The sequence below is a fragment of the Lipomyces japonicus genome (genome assembly GCF_038497905.1).
Source record: "Lipomyces japonicus strain CBS 7319 unplaced genomic scaffold V1514scaffold_31, whole genome shotgun sequence".
Classification (NCBI taxonomy): Eukaryota; Fungi; Ascomycota; class Lipomycetes; order Lipomycetales; family Lipomycetaceae; genus Lipomyces; species Lipomyces japonicus.
Genome location: NW_027117843.1, coordinates 65,255 through 84,375, shown reverse-complemented (window position 1 = coordinate 84,375; position 19,121 = coordinate 65,255). Strand labels below are relative to the sequence as shown.

The 19,121-nt window shown below is 48.1% G+C and overlaps 8 protein-coding genes across 8 annotated transcripts; 2 read left to right on the top strand and 6 right to left on the bottom strand.

Annotated features, from left to right (window-relative positions):
- V1514DRAFT_283077 (riboflavin kinase-domain-containing protein) lies at positions 1–555 on the bottom strand (the record flags this gene model as incomplete). Its single annotated transcript, XM_066925113.1, has 1 exon — positions 1–555. The coding sequence occupies one exon, from the start codon at positions 553–555 to the stop codon at positions 1–3; it is 555 nt and encodes a 184-aa protein (XP_066782295.1).
- A 49-nt stretch (positions 556–604) lies between these two features.
- V1514DRAFT_333976 (uncharacterized protein) lies at positions 605–2,068 on the bottom strand. The gene has a single exon (XM_066928137.1). It carries the CDS (start codon positions 1,972–1,974, stop codon positions 697–699), a length of 1,278 nt encoding a protein of 425 aa, XP_066782294.1. The 5' UTR covers positions 1,975–2,068; the 3' UTR covers positions 605–696.
- A 105-nt stretch (positions 2,069–2,173) lies between these two features.
- On the bottom strand, positions 2,174–4,043 carry V1514DRAFT_333974 (pyridoxal phosphate-dependent transferase). The gene is made up of 2 exons (XM_066928136.1): positions 3,838–4,043; positions 2,174–3,784 (listed from the first exon to the last, which is right to left on the bottom strand). The coding sequence occupies exons 1-2, from the start codon at positions 3,966–3,968 to the stop codon at positions 2,227–2,229; spliced, it is 1,689 nt and encodes a 562-aa protein (XP_066782293.1). The 5' UTR covers positions 3,969–4,043; the 3' UTR covers positions 2,174–2,226.
- Positions 4,044–4,420: 377 nt separating this feature from the next.
- Positions 4,421–5,640, bottom strand: V1514DRAFT_333972 (tRNA wybutosine-synthesizing protein). Its single transcript, XM_066928135.1, has 2 exons — positions 5,157–5,640; positions 4,421–5,084 (listed from the first exon to the last, which is right to left on the bottom strand). Exons 1-2 carry the CDS (start codon positions 5,634–5,636, stop codon positions 4,659–4,661), a joined length of 906 nt encoding a protein of 301 aa, XP_066782292.1. The 5' UTR covers positions 5,637–5,640; the 3' UTR covers positions 4,421–4,658.
- An 889-nt stretch (positions 5,641–6,529) lies between these two features.
- Positions 6,530–9,273, top strand: V1514DRAFT_124513 (ketopantoate reductase PanE/ApbA C terminal-domain-containing protein). Its single transcript, XM_066924429.1, has 2 exons — positions 6,530–6,919; positions 6,990–9,273. The coding sequence occupies exons 1-2, from the start codon at positions 6,727–6,729 to the stop codon at positions 9,128–9,130; spliced, it is 2,334 nt and encodes a 777-aa protein (XP_066782291.1). The 5' UTR covers positions 6,530–6,726; the 3' UTR covers positions 9,131–9,273.
- A 184-nt stretch (positions 9,274–9,457) lies between these two features.
- Positions 9,458–14,948, bottom strand: V1514DRAFT_333968 (uncharacterized protein). Its single transcript, XM_066928134.1, is given in 7 exon segments — positions 9,458–9,787; positions 9,803–10,797; positions 10,859–12,551; positions 12,618–14,097; positions 14,157–14,413; positions 14,464–14,595; positions 14,666–14,948. 7 exon segments carry the CDS (start codon positions 14,786–14,788, stop codon positions 9,746–9,748), a joined length of 4,722 nt encoding a protein of 1,573 aa, XP_066782290.1. The 5' UTR covers positions 14,789–14,948; the 3' UTR covers positions 9,458–9,745.
- A 53-nt stretch (positions 14,949–15,001) lies between these two features.
- Positions 15,002–16,282, bottom strand: V1514DRAFT_333966 (high mobility group box domain-containing protein). The gene is made up of 5 exons (XM_066928133.1): positions 16,215–16,282; positions 16,059–16,104; positions 15,781–15,989; positions 15,524–15,714; positions 15,002–15,451 (listed from the first exon to the last, which is right to left on the bottom strand). Exons 1-5 carry the CDS (start codon positions 16,221–16,223, stop codon positions 15,070–15,072), a joined length of 837 nt encoding a protein of 278 aa, XP_066782289.1. The 5' UTR covers positions 16,224–16,282; the 3' UTR covers positions 15,002–15,069.
- Positions 16,283–17,480: 1,198 nt separating this feature from the next.
- Positions 17,481–19,066, top strand: V1514DRAFT_333961 (dehydrogenase E1 component-domain-containing protein). The gene is made up of 2 exons (XM_066928132.1): positions 17,481–17,662; positions 17,768–19,066. Exons 1-2 carry the CDS (start codon positions 17,528–17,530, stop codon positions 18,866–18,868), a joined length of 1,236 nt encoding a protein of 411 aa, XP_066782288.1. The 5' UTR covers positions 17,481–17,527; the 3' UTR covers positions 18,869–19,066.
- Positions 19,067–19,121: the final 55 nt, after the last annotated feature.

Genomic DNA, 19,121 nt, shown 5'->3' with positions numbered 1-19,121 from the left:
CTATGTATTTGAAAACGCGCCGTCGGCAGCCACGGCGGCGAATTCAGGCTGGCTTAAGCGGTCGTGCATGATTTCAATGTCATGATTAATCTCGTCCACGAGTGCCTGTATTGATACGAAATCAGATTCCGGCCTGATGTAACCTAACACGGCGATCGTAATGTTTGCGCCATAAAACTGGTTGACAAATTTGTGCACGATGTGAACTTCGGCTGATGCCTGCTTGTTTTGGTAGAACGGGTTCCAACCCACGGACATGACCATGGGCAACACTTTTGCGTCCTGGCCCGAAATTAGGGACGTGTTTGCGGTAGCAGTCACAGAGTCGTCGTTGTCGTCTTTATTGGGACTATTAGTGGCATTATTGGATCCATACGAGCCGCTGACCTGTGCTAGGCCAAAATAGATGCCAGTCTGGCCATGCGGCACGGCTGACGTGGTGAAGTCGTCGGCGGGGATATTGGCGGTCGGGATGCCCAAGTCAGATGAGCCCCTGCCAAAGCCGGGAATGACCTTGGATCGGATAAACACGGGGTACGGCGGCTCAATTGGCATTGCGAACGATTGAATTCAACGTTGTATTAATTATTGTATTACTTATAACTATATTATTTACATACACATTCCTTATATTTATTTTTTTTTAATCAATTAATAAATTGTATTTGTTATCGTCACGTGACTCACCCGTGCACGCTACTGCACGTAGATAAACCAAGCCGCGGCCGTGACAACGGCGGCCAGCAGCTTGAGTGCGATGCTGAGCTGGTCATGGTGCTCGGAGATAATTAAGATTGTAGATGCAGACGAGACCAAGACGACGATGTGCGCGGATGAGCTCCATTTGATGAGAAACCCGGCCGCGACAAGCAAAGCTGCCAAACTGACGCCGAACACAAACACGGCCGGCAAGGCGGTCACGATGCCGGTTAATGAAAACCCGGACCCGTCCGGCTGCGTGATGGCAGACCACACTAGTGTCAACAGCGACACCGGGACTAACGCGGCGGTGGCGTACAACAGGGCCAGGTATACGGACGCGAGCCAGGCGGCAGCTTCCGTGGATGACTGCTCCACGTAGACAACGTATATCCACGCCGTGAGCGCGACCGCGGCGGGGATGGCCTCCGGACCAACCACCCAGTCACGAGCCAGCAACGTCAGTGCCTGCGGTGCCAGGTTTATGCCGAACGACGCGATCGCGCGGCGCGAGATCTTGATGCCGGTCACCTTGAGACCGAATATTTGCAGCACGACATCAAGCGGCGGCAAAACCGAAAAATAATTCGTGTGCAGCGACGGCATATTCTGGGTCGCGCTGGCGTGCGCGGTCGTGATTGCAAACAATATCGCCAGGCCGGCCAAAGCCAGCGCGCGCGCCCTGCGTGACCGGTCGGATGCGGCCTGCCGCACGGCCGTGCTGCCGAGCAACTGGCGCACAAACACGATCCTGATTGCCAATGCGGCCACGGCAGCCGAGGCCAGTGATAAGTGCACCGGATGCAACCGAGCCTGGTGCTGCACGGCGGTAGACGCAACAACGGCAAGCACTACCGCGGCAGACGCGGCCACGATCTTGGCCCTGGACACGGATGACACGGCGGCCGTGTAGTACGACGTGAATGTGGATGATAATGACGATGATGACGAGGACGACGACGCCGACAGTGACGGCGTGGGAGCGGCAGACGTAGGCAGCGAAGATGAGGACGAGGACACGGTAAACGGGCTAAAATGTTGCAATTTGACGTCCGTGGGCGACAACAGATTATCATCAACTGCATTTGCAGCGGCAATGTTGATAGTGGACGAGTCGGTATCGAGCGAATTAGCATTCGTGACGGCAGTAATCAACTCCTGGGGCGGCGGCGGAGCAGCCGACACGCGACGCACCGCGGTGGACGACGTATTAACAGACATGAGCAACGCAGCCGGAGACTTAAGCGGCGGCGGAACGCGAGGACGAATGTACATATATGTTTCCAATTACAATAAATTGGAAACCGGATGCGATGATGAGACAAAAGAAAAGTTTCAAACTTGAGATTTGTTCATGGTCAACCCAAATCCGCAAAAAACAACAATATTTGGATTCGGAGGCGCGCTCCAGCCGGTTACCCGCACCAACACCTACGCACTTAGCGCCCACGTGACTCGTGATTTGATTCTACGATTTTTAGTTTTGTAATTGTTGTATTTGAGACTACATGTTGTAATTATAATACATTAACACACGCCCTTGTAGTAGCCGTGCTGATGATGCTTGTGCAGGGCCTTGTTGGTCGCGCCAGCGGCGTCGGGTTCGGACAGGTCCACGCGAGACCCTTCACGCGAGACCTGCCCCAGGCTGGTCTCCACCCGGGAGTGCCGGCCAGACGCGAGCGCCAGCCTGTGCAACGGTTGAGCCAGCGCGGTCACGTCTACATCGGATGCGTCCACAAGGGACTCGGTCACGGTTACAATGTCCTCAGCCAAGCGGTCGACCGCGTCGGCGGACAGGGATTCGCGCACGACCACGCGCAAGATCTCAACGTCGGATTGGTTCGGTGGCAACGGGTAATTAGGAATAATGTACCCTTTCACGCGCAACAATGTTGAGATTGCCTGCTGCTTGACGTGCGGGTATTGCTCACGAAACGCATCCGTCAAGCGCCATGACACGACGGGCAGGCCCGGATTGTAATCTTCAGGATCGGACGACAACTGGCTGAGATCCACGGTTGCAGCTTGCGCGGCATCAAACTTGCGCGATCCGCGAGGTCGGTGGATCTCGGACAGGCATTGAAAATACCCTGATCGTTCCAAAGCCCATGACAAATGTCGCGCGTTGGCCAACGAGTTGTTTTGAATCCGGCGATAGCCTTCCCTGCCCAAGTGCAAGAAATTATAGTACTGCTGTACCACCTGCGCCCCCGGCCGGGAAAAATTCAACGTGAACGATTGCTCGACGCCTCCAAGATACTTGAGTTCAAACACAAGGTATTTTGGTAAAAAATCTTCCGACCGCCAAATGATCCAACCCAGACCCGCAGTTACGAGCCCGTACTTGTGACCGGACACGTTGATCGAGTGCACGCGCGGCAACCGGAAATCCCATTCAACTGACTGGTGCGAGAACGGTGCCACGAACCCTCCCGATGCGGCATCGACATGAATAGGTACGGAATGACCGGTCTGCTTTTCATACTCGTCCAACACGTCAGAAACGGCCTTGACCGGTTCATAATGACCCGTGTACGTGGATCCCAAAATCACAAACACGCCGATCGTGTTTTCGTCCACGTTTGCCCTGACCTGATCCACATCCAGGCAATGAAATGACGCATCACTAACCGGCACCAACCGGGGCTCGACTTCAAAATATCTGGCAAATTTCTCCAACGCTACTTGCGCGTTCGCGCCCATGATAATGTTTGGCCTTGACGTGTCCTTGCCCTCCGCTTTTCGCTTTTCTTGCCAACGTCGTTTCATGGCTAGGCCACCCAAATGAATGGCCTCAGACGAGCCGGTCGTGGCTGATCCGATCGGTTTTTCATCCGGCTTGGCATGCCATAACTCGCCCAGGATGGAAATGCATCGGGCATGGATGTCCAACAGGGCAGGGTATTCATCACTGTCGGCCAAATTTTTAGTAAGATTTTCCACCGTCAACTTTAACGCCTCGTCCTCAATAAACGTGCTCACGAAGGACGCCATGTTTAGGTTCGGCTTGCCGTCCAGTTCAAGATCATCGGCGATTAATTGATAGGCGGCCTTGGCATCAACTCCGTTTTCGGGGATCAAGCTGTACACATGTTAGCGCAACTCTATATAATATATAAGTTTGTAACCACTTACTACTTTGGAATCGGCTCGCTAGAAATATACCGGTTGATATACGGACTAGGCACATGATGAGTCCGGGTCGAAATCTGGCCATGCCCAGTCTTGAACGCGGTCTTGGGATCGACATGTCTGCTAAGTGGCATCGTGAAGATTCGATAAAAAAAAATGTAAATAAATAAATAATATTCAAATTGGTAAATGCAATTGCTTGCTTTCAACAATTTCCGCCGGATCCGGGAGGGGCATGATGACGATTATTTATATAGACGCCGTAACTGAATATCACGTGATGAATTTCGTCACAGGCCGGATTGAGAGTGAAAAGTGCGCGAAGTGAAACTCAATTGCTCAAATTAATCCTGGGCGGGTGATTCACAGCAGCCTACCCTGTTGTATACTTGGATGTACCATGTTTACATTATACGTTGATCGAGTATACCTGTTCAGTGTTTGACGACTCGCGAGCGCACTGGCAGGCACTGCTGAGTACTGACTACGTACACGATGGGAACACGGTCGCGCGTTTCATGTAACAAGTACCTGTACGCAATAATAATGCCGCATTCGCGTAAATGAAGGGGCAGGAAATGAGATCATAGGGAAGATTGATTGATTGTATCTACGTAATACTTGTATAGAACGTATTTTCATGTAACAGCCTAGGAAGAGCCTTCTAGACTCTGTCTGTGGGCAACCTGCTCTCTCAAGGTCTCGTGAGGTCCCGACCTTGCGTCAGCCTATACTGGTTTATTAAACAGCCAGTAAAAAAGGCTTTGACTGTAGTAAAGTTCTTAAAGAAATGAGCTGTCAAGACGGCTAACCCGATTGCTTACTTATTCTGATTGCTCTTGCTGCTGGTGGCGAAGTTGCTGTTGCCGACGTAATCCTTCCTCGCGTTTTCTGTTCCACCGTTCCTGCTTGGATTCTTGAACTTGCAACCGATCCCGTTGCGGCTTGTCAAACAATAATTCCTGCATGGCAGCAGCAAACCGATCAATGCGGCGCTTGTTTTCAATCTGTCGTTGCCGAGCCATTTCCAACACGGTGCGCAGGTAATGAGTGCTAACTAACGGCAGCACGTGTTGGTCGTGATGGTTATGATCATTGGTAATGAATTGGCCTATGGGAGCGTCCAAATGCAGTGAACTGCGTACGGCCAAGATCGTGCCGTTGAACCCGGACTCTCGAAAACCTGCAGCCAGGGCGGCGGTCTGCACCGTATGGGCAATCTCGGGTGAGGCACATAAAATGTGTAAAATCTATGAGTATATCACATGTTAGTTTTTGGTAATTAAAATAAATAACTTGACGTAACCCACGAACTAACTAACCATTGGTTCGAATTTGAAATGCACAAACCTAGGGAATGACTCGGCAGTAACAATATCGTGATTATCCTGAACCATGCGATGCACGGGCACGTTGCCAAACACGAGTTTGTCCACGTCGTTGATGTCGATATGACGGCGCACCTCGTCATGACTTACAAACAACCACCGACCGCCGTCTCCCTTGCCGCCCACATTATTATTACTAACATTATTACTACTACTGCTGCTGCCAACAATATCAAGCTGGTCATTTGCCGGCACACTGCCGCCGGCATCATGCTTGCTCTCCACGTACACGGCCACGCGACCGGCACATGAGGACGTGGTCACGAGTTGCTCGTGAGAATTGATAAGTTCAAGCACGGGTAAGATTTGGTCATCGGGCCTGCCCTTGGGGCTTAAATCAGGACCCGGAGATGCCAGGTCGGCCAGGATTTGCCTTTTGCGTTCGACAAATGATGATGACAGCGGCAAGGTCATGATGATACTTAACAACAAGATTTCTTTTTCTTTTTTTTTTTGCATTATATAGAAAGTTCATGCACAGTTTCACATCAAAAGACGCCGCGCGTAATGCGGCTCAGATTAATCTTAATTCTGTTTGAGACGAAACATTTTGGAAGTTCAACGCAACGCCAAAGCAGTGACGGGATGGACGGCAAACACGCAGCGAGAATGCAAAGGCAAGCTAACGTCTGGATGAAAAAACTAAGTTATGTGGTGTTTCTGAATTGGCTCAAAACAAATGAATTGTTGCACCCACGCCATAGTAGCAACCCCTTCTTGACGCGTCACAATTCCGGCGCGCTCACAACGAGCGACAGACATGGCGCATGTGCCACCGCGTTTGGGCCTCGCGCTCGCCGGCTCAGGGGCCAACTGGCAGGTTATTCTTAGCCCAGCGCCTGCCGTGGTTCCAATTATGTCAGCGCAGTGATGCCGGTTATGCATGCAGGCCAGCCGTGATTACGTACTGCGTTCTCGCTTTGGGCTGCGTTTTTCCACCCCCTTGCCCAGGGCCGTTTTTTTTAATTTTCTCTCGTTCCTCACGACTTTCTTTCGCCTTGGCTGGAACTTATCAACACGGCCTGTTGTCTATTCACTGTTATCCTCTTCGGGTTCTTGACGGCAGTGCGTGCGTGTGTATGTGTGCGTGTGTGCGTGTGCGTGTGTGACATACATCTACAACAAAAACGAAACCGAAGCAGGTCTACCACCGTCAGCCTGGGTTTCAACTCCGTTCGTTCGTTGCCAGTCAAGTTCAATTTTCGTTTATTTTGTTTTTAACAACAATTCATCACTGCTTTTTTTTTTCTTTTTTTTTTTGTTTGACCAAAACATCAGTGCTGACTACTACGCATGGTTAACCGGTGTGGAGTTGCGTGTCGCACTTAGAAAGAAAAAACAAAAAAAGACCAACGTCAAAACTTGTACATACTCTTCTTCACCGTCATTTTTTTATACCGGGGTATCTTGGTTTGTGATTTGTGGTTTGTGGTTTGTGGTTTGTGGTTCTTGTTTTTTTTTTTTTTTTTCTTCACAGTCCTGGTATCCGTGATCGTCGTTAGTCATGTCCGAAAATAAGCTCAAGGTCCTGGCCGTTGGCAGTAACCCGATCTCAGCGTTCTTGTCCTGGAGATTGTCGGCTTCAAACGCTGCTGACGTGACCGTCGTGTGGAAATCACAGTACGATATCGTATTAAATTATGGCATTAGTTTTAAATCCAAAATCCTAGGTACCGAGCGGTTTCGCCCACATGCAAGTACGTTTTACTTGTTTCATTTTTTTTTTTTTTTTTAATTTTTTGATTTTTTCTAACTTTTGTTTAAAAGTTGTCAAGTCGGTCGACAATGTGCAAGTGCCGGCTGATACCGGCTTCGATTACGTTCTGCTATGCGTCAAGGCGCTGCCTGATGTGTACGACATGGGAGCCATAATTGCATCCGTGGTTACTCCCGGTCACACCTGCATCGTCGTCAACACGTCCGTTGGCATTGGCATTGAGTCATACTTGGAAAAATCATTCCCCAATAACGTCGTATTGTCCCTAGTATGCGACACGTCCGCGGTCACGCAAACCGCACCGGCAGAGTTTGAACATCAACCCGCCACGTCGTCTGTGTCGTCTACGAATTTCTGGATAGGAGCAGCAAGTAAAAATGCCGTGGGTGATGAATCATTAGTTGCTGACATGGCTGAATCATTTGCGGCCACGCTTGAAGCCGGATCAGTGTCCTGCCAGGTGTCGCCCAACATTCGCCAGCAACAATGGGAGAATTCGATTGGTTCAATTGCGTTTCACCCGCTATCGGTTCTGCTTGATGAACCAAACCTGACTGCGTTATTAAATCAGCCTCATGCGACCCTTATCATTAACGGCCTGATTGCGGAATTAATATCGATCGCACGTTCACAATCTTGCAAGTTTGAAAATAATAATAATAATTATTCGTCATTCATTGCTGGCGTGATTGAGCAATCTACGTCCGTGGTAAAGCCATCAATGATGTATCAAGATTTTGCCGCGCACAGGCCGTTGGAAATCGAAGTCTTGGTTTCAAACCCGCTCAAGATTGCCGGTGAAAACAAGCTCTCTGTGCCGCGGTTGGAGCTCATATACGCGCTCTTGTCAAAACTTAATCAATCAAACCAAACATCACTACCACCACCACTACCATCATCATCGTCTTCATCTGCTTTGCCGCCATCTACTTCTCATCCTCTTCAACCACCATTTCTTTATCGCCAATCGCCAAGCACTACTTCGCTTCGCCAAGCACACCAACAACCACCGCCATTACAACATCAATTCAATGCATCATCTCGACGACCACCACAACAACCAGGCAGGCGAGGTCCGACTCCAGTAGGGCAAGTTACTCCCAATGGTTACTCTGCAAACAGTTCACCTGGTGCTGTAACCGGACTAGAAGAATTTTCCGACGTGTTATCATTTGCATCCGGGCCGCCATTGTCACCACCATCGTCAAGTAATAATAGTAATGTTAATAATGTTAATATTAATTCGTCATCATCATATAACGAACGGGAATTGGATCTACGTCGGCGCGAACTGGCCCTACGAGAAGCCGAACTCAGCTTGCGCACTACAACAAGCCGGCCGGTGATGCCAATGCGCGCACAGACCGTGGGTCCTTCAATGTCGATGCATGACTTAACTGCTGCCTCCTCGGCCAGTCCAGCGGTGAACTTTGACATGTTATCAGTAACATCCAAGCGCAACCGCAGGCAAGGCTCGAACTTGCGTGGTCCTTTCAAAATGGGGGACCCTTTCGTTAACGACGGCAGTTTGGCCAGCCGACGAGTCAGTAATGGCTTCGACAAGTCTCCGATTGAATACTATGAGTCGTTTATGGAATCACCGCTGGCATTGTACACGTCTGACCGGTATCATTCCGTGGATACGCGTGCGCTCACTGCCGATCATTCACGGGCGAATTCATTGTCCAGTAATTCTGGCCAGCGACAGATGTACCCGACTGCGTATTCGCAACCACAACAGCAACAACAACACCCGGCGCGATCAATTTCTTCCGCCCAGGGTTTCTGGCGTGGCGGCGGCGGTGGTGCACCACAACCGCCGCTTCCGTCGCATGCCCTGCCGCGCAGCTTGTCATCCATGGCCGGACCCAGTCCCATGGACGCACTCACGACCGCGGTTCGCACCACCCATTTGCAACAACAATCCCGGGCGCCACCGCTGCCACGGTCTCCATCGTCCCAGATTTACGCTCAACAGCGGAACATTGACGAGCGATTACTTTACGCGGCAGCTTCAAAAGTGGCATCGGGTGGCGCAGATCATGTTACGACCGCCTTGGCCACTGCGAATGGCACAAACGATGCAAGCCGGCGGAGCTTGACCGGGTCTGCATCTGCGTCCGCTAGTACGAATGATGGTAATGATGGGAGTGGGAATTCGAGTTCGGCAAGTAGTTTAGAACAGAAATAAAGACGTGCAATTGCCGTTTTTACTATTATCTTTTTATTTTATTTTATTTTATTTTTTTTTTTTATATATATTTTTACGTATTATTGATTATTGTTACAACTACCGTATGTACTCAATAAACCTGGCATCTATTTATTCTGTTATTTTATTGTAAATCTGTGGTTGAGTTGGAACCGGCAATGATTAAACTCTGGCAATTTTTGTTTGCTTTACGGGTCTTGTCTTTCTTGAGACCATTGACGAAGTATACGAAAAGCAAAAAAAAAAAAAAAAAAAAAAAAAGAATTGACTTCCTTTTAAAGAGTAGATTTTTTTTTTACGTTGAACGGTTGAACTATAATCATATCCCTTTGCCTGACTTTGCTTTGCAAACGAAATCATGAAAATTTGCTGTCAGCAAGCATTTGCGTTCACATCGTTTGTTTATTCAAAGACAAACTGCATTGTCGGTCATTGCTCAAGGCTTGTTGAGTACTTTTTTATATATTTAGTTATAGTTATTATTTATATGTGATACAGTTTTTTTCATGACATTGAAAAATTTTTTAATAATACAAACCATTTTTAAACCATGACAAATTCCATTTTTTTTTTTTTGGGGGGGGGCAAAGATATCTATTTTTTTTTTTGTTGTTGGTACCTCTTTGCTGCTGCTGCTGCTGCTGCTGCTGCTGCTGCTGCTGCGGTACCGTCATTGTTCATGTTTGTGACCACAAACTGGGCACTCGTTTTTAACTTGTTTGTAACCCATAAGGCAATAATTTTACCTCGTTGCTTCTCATGCAATCGTGATCGCGGGAACGCGCCGCCGCGCGACACGAACGTGACCACGTCAATCACGACCTGGTGCTCATTCAACACGGAGTTCACAATCACGGGCACCAATGCCGCATGCGACAAAGCGCCTCCTGCTTTCGTCGTGCCCGATGATGACGATGCGAGCGATGCCGATGACGCTGACGCGGACGCGGACCGAGGCAACGTCACGGCCGACGATGTCTCGGCCACGACAACGACAAGCCCGCCAGCTTGAAACACGGCGCACCCGGTGATGGCCCTGTGACTGCGTTCGATCGTGGCCTCAATGTCGACCGGGAAATGGGTTAACCCCATGACGTCGAACGTGTCGCCGATCGCCCCAAGCACAAACAAGACCTGGATCTCGACCATGGTCCCGCCTGGACCGACCGGCCTGGTCACGGTACGAAGAAATCCCAAATCACCCGTGCGCATGTACTCTAGTTCTTGGTCTCCATCGAGCGTGCGTGCGCTGAACCGGTCATCATCAAGTTTTGCAGTGGCGGATGCGGACCTGATGTCACTGCCGTGGTAGAACCCGTATGCGGAAGCCTTGCTGCTGACCCAGATCTCGCCATACTCACTCAAGTGGCAAAGCCGCCTGGTTTCCGGATTCACGACTGCGACCTGCGTAGACACGGGGACCATGCCCGAATCTTGCACAACAAGCGTGTTGATCACGCCGCTGTCTGGCGCAGCCGGCATGATAAATCCTCGACGCAATTCACGCACGTCCAACTTAATTTCCACCGGCTCGATGCACATGTACGACCGAGTCGTGATCATCGGGTTCAGCACGTGCGAATAAATCGAATTAATGGCGGTCCCATCTAAGCCAGATGACGCAAAATGAAGTCTCAATTTGCCAACTTGAAAATTATAACATTAGAAATTAGTCAACTTTAAAACTGCCATGCGCAAATCTCTTACATAAATCGTTTTTGGGCCGGCCATCAAAAGCAATCATGATGTTTCTCGTTTCGCGCAAGGTATACCCCTTGGGCGGTGCGGCGGTCATGGCATGTTCCAGCATCTGACTAGTCGCGTACGTATCTTTGACCTTATACCGAGCCAGCGAAAGCAATAACAATAATGGATTCGCAGCGTAGTCAATCGGAGATATCAGGTACGTGGAAGCGCCAGCGTATGCGCCCATAAAACAGGTATGCAAAAACCCAATCCCGGCACTGCTGCGCACGCAACCAATAACGGGCTTGGACGATGACATTTGGCAAGTTTCTTTTTGGACCTTGCACATCTCCAGAATCGTATCGTGACCTAGCTTGACCGCTACCCGGCGTTGGTCTGCAGTCCAGTACACCCAAATCAGTGCCACGCGGCCATTAGCGACCCAGTCAGGCTTGATCGCAATCTTGAGATCCTTGCAACCACTCGAGACCTTGCCCGGCTTCATGGTATTGAACGTCGGTGGCAACGTGATCTTGGCCACTTGCGCCGACTGCTTGAGGTGCTGCGAAATTGTCTTGCTCTTCATGGCATGATCGGTGTCAGTGCTGAGCAAGATAGCCTTGATTGAGTAATCGACAATAATGTTTAGCAACGCAGGCACGTCCTCGTTCAGCCTGTTGACATCAAGCGGTGATAACGGAACGGCAATGATGCCTAAGCTAAGACAAGCGTACACGGCGTGCACGAAATCCTCGCCGTGCGTGTAAATCAAAATCACCACGTCACCGGCTTGCAAATGAGCCTTACTTTTCAACATGACGGCCACGGCTGCAATTTTGGCATCCAATTTTTTCCACGTCATGCCTTTGCTCTCGCGTGATTTGGAATCGATCGAGCAATATGACAGTTCCTCTGGTTGACACATGACGCGCCACTGAAGAATATCAACAATAGATTTAAACGACGACAGTGAACTTCCGGTTCTGTCATCCATTACTGCGTCTCGCTCGTCAAATCCAGAATATTGCTTGTCTTCATGAACCAGCATCTCGTGCCGAAAATTGGATGCCGCGACGCTCCATATGCTGCCATCTTCCTCGCCACCCACGCCGCCGACGCTGACGCCGACGCTGTCGTTTTTATTCGCCGCTGTCACGTTCGTTACAGCACGATCAATGCCAAACTTGATAAACACACAAGGCAAATTCCCAGCTTCGAAATCTTTACGGCACAACATGGTGCCAATCACTGACCGCCCGTTTCGGATTGTGCGTGGCAACGTGTTGGGCGCCATGATTTGCACGCAGTACACGCGCACGTTATGAATCTCTTGCAATTTTTGCATGCATGCCTTGGCCATGTCTTCCAGGGCTTCAAAATCCAATTCTTGAGGCGGTCCATTTGGCGTTTCGGACGCCGTGATGGCCAACGAACTCTCAATCAGTACTACGGGCAAGTGCTCGTCGTTCACGTATATATCAAAGGCCGAACTATCAAATGCCTTTGGCACGTATTGCATTATGGTCTGCACCAAATGCGCGGTATAATGATATCTATATTGCCGGTTTGTTAAAATAATATCTGATCCGATGATTGATGGATTTTTTTGTTCTTCCCATTCTTTCCGTTGACGCAATCGGTCCTCATAAAGTCCAAGGATGTACACTTTGCCGCAGTATATAAACCCCAACAGTCCAGTTCGCAGAAATTCCATCTGCCCTTACTGTCAAAAAAAAAAAAAAAAAAATAAATATATATAAATTAAAAAAAAGTCAATTACCTCTAAAGTGCCCGCCTGGCCCCATGCTCGCGCATGAAATATGAGTTCGGTTTCACGCCCTTGTCCCCAAAATCCACCGCTCAAGCACGGGCTGTCAACCCAAATCTCTCCGACCACTAATTCAGGCACTAACGTTGACGTCTCAGGGTCAACCACGGCTAACGTGGCGTCGGGCAACGGGAATCCAAAACCTCCGATCCGAACCGTGTCCGTGGTGGTCTCGTCCACAAACCCGCCTCGCAATGGCGTGGTTGACAATATGCGAACATTATTTGTAGACAATGCCTTTTTGTCCAGCAAAACTTCTGACAGGTCGGAACTCCCGCTTCCTTCTTCGTCTGATGATGGCAGCCGACATCCCAAACTTTCTTGACCGCCTAGCCATTCCCTCATTGAGATAACCATGCCTCCATGCTCAGACAGGGTCAACATTGGAGCCACCACGTCCCTGATAATTTTGTTGCCTAATGGCCGCAGCCAGCGATCGGTCAAGATCTCATGAAACTCAGGATCAACCGTCAAACAATCAATCAAGCACCATTCAATACTTGAAAGATCCACAGGATGTTTCTTGGAATAATTTCGCGTTGCCAATGGCAACGATTGATAGTTGTACGCGACTTGTTTTAATCCGGGATAGTCAGCAAGAATAATATGTGGATGGTGCTTGCTAATCACATGCGCGTACAATCCGGGAATGGACAATGTTGACTGCGGAATCGACACAAGCGTGTTTCCAGAATACACAGTCAGCAGTACACCAACAATCATGCCGATTGATTGCCGAGAATCAAGATAACTGAGGACGGTTTGATTGCGAGACATGCCGTTAAGGATGCCGGAGCTAGCACGCGATTTTGCCTTGTTCTTTGTTCTGCTGGCCAGCATGGTGGAAAGACACGTCATTTGATGCATCACGGTCTTGTGAGAAATCACGACGCCTCTAGATTCTCCGGTTGGTGACTTGGAGTATTCAATATATGCAAGGTCAGGTACTTGCAATGCAGGGGGTTCAGCCTTTTTCGATGGCGGGTGATACGATCCAAACTCGTTTGTTTTCCACCATTCAACCCCTCGCGGCCATGCCAGTCCTTGTGAAATAAACTCTCGATGAAATGATTTCAAGTTTGTATCGGTAGTGAGTGCAAGATGAGATTGCGTGTAACTAAGAATGTAATTCACGTCGGTGAAATTTGTCACCGAATTTATCGGCACGGCAACCACGCCAGCAAGGAAGCATCCAAGCAAAGCCACTATAAAATCAATAGTTTCATGATCCTTGTACAATAACGCGACCCTGTCGCCTCGATATAGTCCCGACTTGTCCCGGATTACTTGCGATACCTTTTCAGCTCTGGATGCCAATTTTTCCCATGTGATTGCCGATACTTCTTTCCCCTTGCCGTCAAGACTGACTATGGCGTTCAGTTTGGCAATGCTTCTTCCTCGATGCCGCAAAATTGACGCCAGATTGTCAAACCTAATTAAATTTGTGTTAGAAGTCAGGTATTGTTTTCAATTAGATTTAGGCAGTAATACTTATTCATAGAAACATTGTCATTATGAGGATCAAACCCGACTTCGACAATCTCTCGAGGTTCAAGTGGCATCTGAAGGTCTGGTTTTGCAAATTCATAAGATGATTGCACTGGCACTTGATCATATGGCGATGGAAACGAGTAGGCGCTATTGCTATCCGGTGCGACCAAAAGATCATAACTAGCCACGTCTTGCGACATGATTGGTTGTGTGTCGTAATCATAGTCTGAGATTTCGTTGGCCTTTTCGAATGGGTACTATTTCATCGTCAGACGAAACCTTTAAATAATTAGATTGCTGTTCTCACATGAGCTTGTGCATGGTCCAGGTTTGAAGCCACATGACTAGACGCATAAACATTGTCCGTACCGGCTTGCCCATAAGCAGCCAGCAGCAACGCTTTTCGCTTATGATAACCTTTCTCCGTAATGTCACCCTCCTAAAGATGTGTTAGCAAAGAAGCTAATTAAGAAACCAAAACAAAAAAAAAAAAAAAAAAAACCACGCACTTGGAGCTCGAGATCCAATTCTGCTAAACGCGCATGCAGATCATCTAAGTGATCATACATGATTTCCGATGGGGCCGAACCTTTCGGCTGAATCGACTCAGTTTCGGCGCGGCTGCTGATCATTTGAGAGATGAGCCCGGCAGATTGGGCTCAGGAATAAGTTGTGAGATGGGCCGACGCAGACCTACGACGGAAAAACCAACCCCCCCCGGTTCCAGCAGAAGAATAATGGGTCGCAAGTCAACCGTTTGTAGTGCAGGTGTCGTGGTCGACTTTGTCGAGATGGCGATGATTCCACCCGCGGCTCGAGCTGCGACTTTACACGGGTTATTTATACTACGAACAACAATAATTACAATAATAATAATAATAATAATAATACAGGTTCATTACATTTGTCATTTTCACCTATTAACCGCAGTAAATCCTCCTCCAAAAGAAACATCTTCCATCTCTTCGTCATTGTCAACCGCCACGGCGTCATGTGGTGGTTCGTCGGGCAAGTCGTCGTCCTTGAGTTTGTCGAGATCTTCAGGACCAGGCGACTCGGCCGACGCAACGTCGTTAGACGTGGCAGCACTGTTGACAACACCAGACGAGGGAACATAGGCTTCCATCTCGCGGTTGTAGCGGGCCTTTTCAGCGTCGTATAACTCGTAAAACGGTTTCCGCCCTTCATCGCCCAAATCTCTCCATGCTTCAGCCATTGCCCTTGTCAAGTCGTAATTCTGTCCTTGCGATTGCTCCAAGTGTGACCGCACCCGCTCCTTTTCATGATCGCAAAATCTATGAGTCGTTAGAACATTATGACCAACGAAAGAAAAAAAAAACAGCAATTCAATTCAATTCAATTCATACATTATGTATGCATTTTGAGGACGCTTCGGTGCGTTTGGGTCTCTAGGTTGCTGAGATTTTTTACTTTTCGTTCCGGCAGGAGTTGCAGCTTTGCCGTTGCTAATAGGGGTAAACCCGCCAGGACCATCGCCGTCGTGAGACAGTGAACCGTCAGAATCCCTTCGTTTTTGTGTTCGAGGTATTCGAGGAGGCTAATAAATATATAAATAAATAAATAAATAAAAATATAGCAACGAGACGAGTGTTGGTATGCATACGGAAGGAGGCGGCGATGGCGTACCATCTGAATCATCAACCTTTAAAAACGTACGTTCTTCAAGCTTCTCGAGAAGAAAAGCACGTTCCAATCGCATTCGTTGAACCGCACGTTTTGATCGTGATAGACGTAAGGTTAACGCATCATTTTGTTCTTCAATGTCTTGGATCCGTTTCTTGAGGTCCTTGCACTTTTGTCGATACTTTAGTTCTGGATTCTTTGTTAGTCAAAAATGCAGCCTAAATTAAAAAATCTGCAAATATATATATATATATATACCTTCACTGTGAGGAATCGATGGCACCGGAGCTAGCTTTTGTGATTTCTAATAAAGTCAGCGCTGGACGATTCTCAATTGGGTCCCACACATGCCATGTTCGTTTTGACATAACGATCAGTCCGAATGCACGCAATGATGCGATCGTGGTTACTCACCTTGCTCATTTCCGTATTTTTGAATTCAAAAATTTCGAGAGTCGTGATGAACCTTTGGCAACAAATGCAGCTCTGTCGCTCTCCCTCGCCCCTTTGTAAATTAAAATTATGCTCGGCCAGGCGCGGTTGCCTCTATCTACTTTAGCCTCACATATTGTCTATACATGTTTAGTTCAAGCATGTCATGAGACAAGTAGGAATAAGTGATTTTAATTATAATAGGCATTGCATCGGTCCAGTTTTGATTTATTCGGCTTGGACACAAGGGTGACCGGCCGATGTGTGTACTGAGCTGATCGCAACCTTGCCCATGACATTTTTTTTTTTTTTTTTTAGCAATGAGATCAAAGATAAAAATGAGAATAGGTTAAGCAGGCGTATGATAACTTGATTCAGTGTTATTATTGTTTGTTATGCCATGTCAATTTAGTTGTGATACCACTGTTTCTAAATACATTTCTGAAGGCAAAACAGCCCAGACAACAACATCACACTAACGAAAATGATTTTTATTTTACTAAAAACATTAAACAACATAAGAAAAAAAAATGCATCATGACAAGGTGCAAGCAGACGTTTACAGGTATTCAGACGATTTCGATCACGTCCGTCGATAGTTGGCCGGTTTTGATTTAAATTGGTGAAAAAAAAAAAACTTTACGATTTTTGACCAAACTTGATGAATTATTCTTTGCATGCGTGAGAGCAGAGGACGATTGGCAGCTTCGCTCTCGCAGTTGCCGACATAATTTCCGTTGCGGTTTTGTACAAGTTTCAACATGTGATTCTCAGTTATAGCAATATTTATTTCGTTGTCGCCATGTGTGGCAATTTCACAAACAGCATTTTGGTTCACTAGCGCATTGTTGAAATGTCAAGTATTAGCCACAGCAAGCAGCATGGTCTTTAACTTGATGCGCGCTGCTGTTCAGTATCAGTGTTTTCGTTATCAGAGCTAGGCTTGTTTTGTACTTTGAATCATCAATGAAATTTTTTTTTCTCTTGTAGCATTCGCCAAGTTCAGTTGGATCCGATACATGGGAGTGGAAGCTTGAGCTTTGTTTGGGTTGCACGGTGAAAATCAAGCAATGCTGAATTGCTCATCACATTATTGTGCATTTTATTGTAAACAATACTGCACGTGACCGTACTGGCGGCTACGCGTCTGCCCGGCCACAGCGTAACTGCAGTCATGCTGGGAACTGCTGCTGCCCTGCAACATTTCGTAAGTTGTTTTCCGCTCCCTTTTCGCTTCCCCGCTGGTTTGCCTTGCTCTGCTCTTCATCGTCCTTGCTCTACTCCCACATCTTGCAATGCTGCGTTCGTCTGCTCCTCTTGTCAATGCGTTTCGCCTAGCCTCGGCCGGCTCGAGAGCTTTGCTTGTTCGCTCCTCGGCTGCTCGGCGCTCGCTGGCAACCCATGCAGGCAGTGTCGGCTCAGTTCCTGAGGTAAGGGAATTAATTATTCGGAACCGCAATTGGGTCTCAATTGTGTCACATTATTGTGTTCCTGACATTAGTTGTTTGTGTACTAACGCCGACGCCTGGCTGTAGGATTCCGATACGCCATTCACTGTTACTCTTCAGGAAGAATCGTTCAAGCCTTACTTGCTTGATCCTATTCCGCTCGAGGTCGAGCTTACCAAGACCAAGCTTGTTCAGATGTACAAGGACATGCAGACCGTTCGCCGTCTCGAAACTGCGGCTGATGCTCTCTACAAGGCCAAGAAGATTAGAGGATTTTGCCATCTTTCTATCGGCGAGGAAGCCATTGCTGTCGGCATTGAGCATGCCATCACTCGTGATGACATGATCATTACTGCTTATCGTTGCCACGGTTTTGCCTACATGAGAGGTGCTTCCGTCAAGGCCATTTTGGCCGAACTCATGGGTCGTCGTGAAGGTGTTTCCTTTGGCAAGGGTGGCTCGATGCACATGTTTGCTCCAAACTTCTTTGGCGGAAACGGTATTGTCGGTGCCCAGGTTCCTGTCGGTGCCGGTCTTGCCTTTGCCAAGCATTATCAGGGCCTGCCCCACGCCACCTTTGCCCTCTACGGTGACGGTGCTGCCAACCAGGGTCAGGTCTTTGAGGCTTTCAACATGGCCAAGCTTTGGAATCTGCCGTGCATTTTCGCCTGCGAAAATAACAAGTACGGTATGGGTACGGCCGCTTCCAGATCTTCGGCCCTGACTGAGTATCATGAGCGTGGCCAGTTTATTCCTGGTATCAAGATCGATGCCATGGATGTCATCGCCGTCTATCAGGCTTCCGCTTTTGCCAAGAAGTGGACTGCCGATGGCAAGGGACCCCTTGTTCTTGAATACACCACGTACAGATATGGTGGCCATTCCATGTCTGACCCTGGTACCACGTACCGAACCCGTGAGGAAATCCAGCGCATGCGTTCTACTCACGATCCCATTTCTGGTCTTAAAGAGCGTCTTCTTCAATGGGGTGTTCTTTCTGAAGCTGAAATCAAGGCTATTGACAAGGACGTTCGTGCTTTTGTTGATAAGGAAACCGTTGCCGCTGAAGCTTCGCCAGCTCCTGAAGCACTGCCGACGCTTTTGTTTGAAGATGTTTACATCAAGGGATCCGAGCCTCCAGTTTTGAGAGGAAGAATTCCTGATGAGAACTTTGTTTTCAACAAGTAAATCTTGCCCGTTATATTTATTGTCAATGAAGCTTTTTGTTCACGTGGCGGGTCCGCTTGGGCATTTCCCAACAAATGGCACCTAATAAACCATAGACGCTGTTTGTATATTCATTGCAATTAAATAAAACAAATATGCCAAAAAAAATATATTTAGTATGTTGTAGAATCCGAAGTCAATACAAAAAATTGATAATTTGATTGCGCGCCAAAATAAGTTTGCCCAACCCAAAAGGAAAAAAAATAATCAACGC

What these genes read in the sequence shown, in the direction of transcription:
- V1514DRAFT_333976 (XM_066928137.1), bottom strand. Translation starts at nt 1,974, where the DNA reads ATGTACATTCGTCCTCGCGTTCCGCCGCCGCTTAAGTCTCCGGCTGCG.
- V1514DRAFT_333974 (XM_066928136.1), bottom strand. Translation starts at nt 3,968, where the DNA reads ATGCCACTTAGCAGACATGTCGATCCCAAGACCGCGTTCAAGACTGGG. An exon ending in AGCGAGCCGATTCCAAAGTA is followed by an intron (nt 3,785 to 3,837) that starts GTAAGTGGTTAC and finishes ACATGTGTACAG; the next exon opens with CTTGATCCCCGAAAACGGAG.
- V1514DRAFT_333972 (XM_066928135.1), bottom strand. Translation starts at nt 5,636, where the DNA reads ATGACCTTGCCGCTGTCATCATCATTTGTCGAACGCAAAAGGCAAATC. An exon ending in ATTTCAAATTCGAACCAATG is followed by an intron (nt 5,085 to 5,156) that starts GTTAGTTAGTTC and finishes ATATACTCATAG; the next exon opens with ATTTTACACATTTTATGTGC.
- V1514DRAFT_124513 (XM_066924429.1), top strand. Translation starts at nt 6,727, where the DNA reads ATGTCCGAAAATAAGCTCAAGGTCCTGGCCGTTGGCAGTAACCCGATC. An exon ending in GCGGTTTCGCCCACATGCAA is followed by an intron (nt 6,920 to 6,989) that starts GTACGTTTTACT and finishes TTTGTTTAAAAG; the next exon opens with TTGTCAAGTCGGTCGACAAT.
- V1514DRAFT_333968 (XM_066928134.1), bottom strand. Translation starts at nt 14,788, where the DNA reads ATGATCAGCAGCCGCGCCGAAACTGAGTCGATTCAGCCGAAAGGTTCG. An exon ending in GACAATGTTTCTATGAATAA is followed by an intron (nt 14,098 to 14,156) that starts GTATTACTGCCT and finishes AAATTTAATTAG; the next exon opens with GTTTGACAATCTGGCGTCAA. An exon ending in CCGGCCCAAAAACGATTTAT is followed by an intron (nt 10,798 to 10,858) that starts GTAAGAGATTTG and finishes ATAATTTTCAAG; the next exon opens with TTGGCAAATTGAGACTTCAT.
- V1514DRAFT_333966 (XM_066928133.1), bottom strand. An exon ending in CGCCATCGCCGCCTCCTTCC is followed by an intron (nt 15,715 to 15,780) that starts GTATGCATACCA and finishes TATATTTATTAG; the next exon opens with CCTCCTCGAATACCTCGAAC. An exon ending in CCTCAAAATGCATACATAAT is followed by an intron (nt 15,452 to 15,523) that starts GTATGAATTGAA and finishes AACGACTCATAG; the next exon opens with ATTTTGCGATCATGAAAAGG.
- V1514DRAFT_333961 (XM_066928132.1), top strand. Translation starts at nt 17,528, where the DNA reads ATGCTGCGTTCGTCTGCTCCTCTTGTCAATGCGTTTCGCCTAGCCTCG. An exon ending in GTGTCGGCTCAGTTCCTGAG is followed by an intron (nt 17,663 to 17,767) that starts GTAAGGGAATTA and finishes GCCTGGCTGTAG; the next exon opens with GATTCCGATACGCCATTCAC.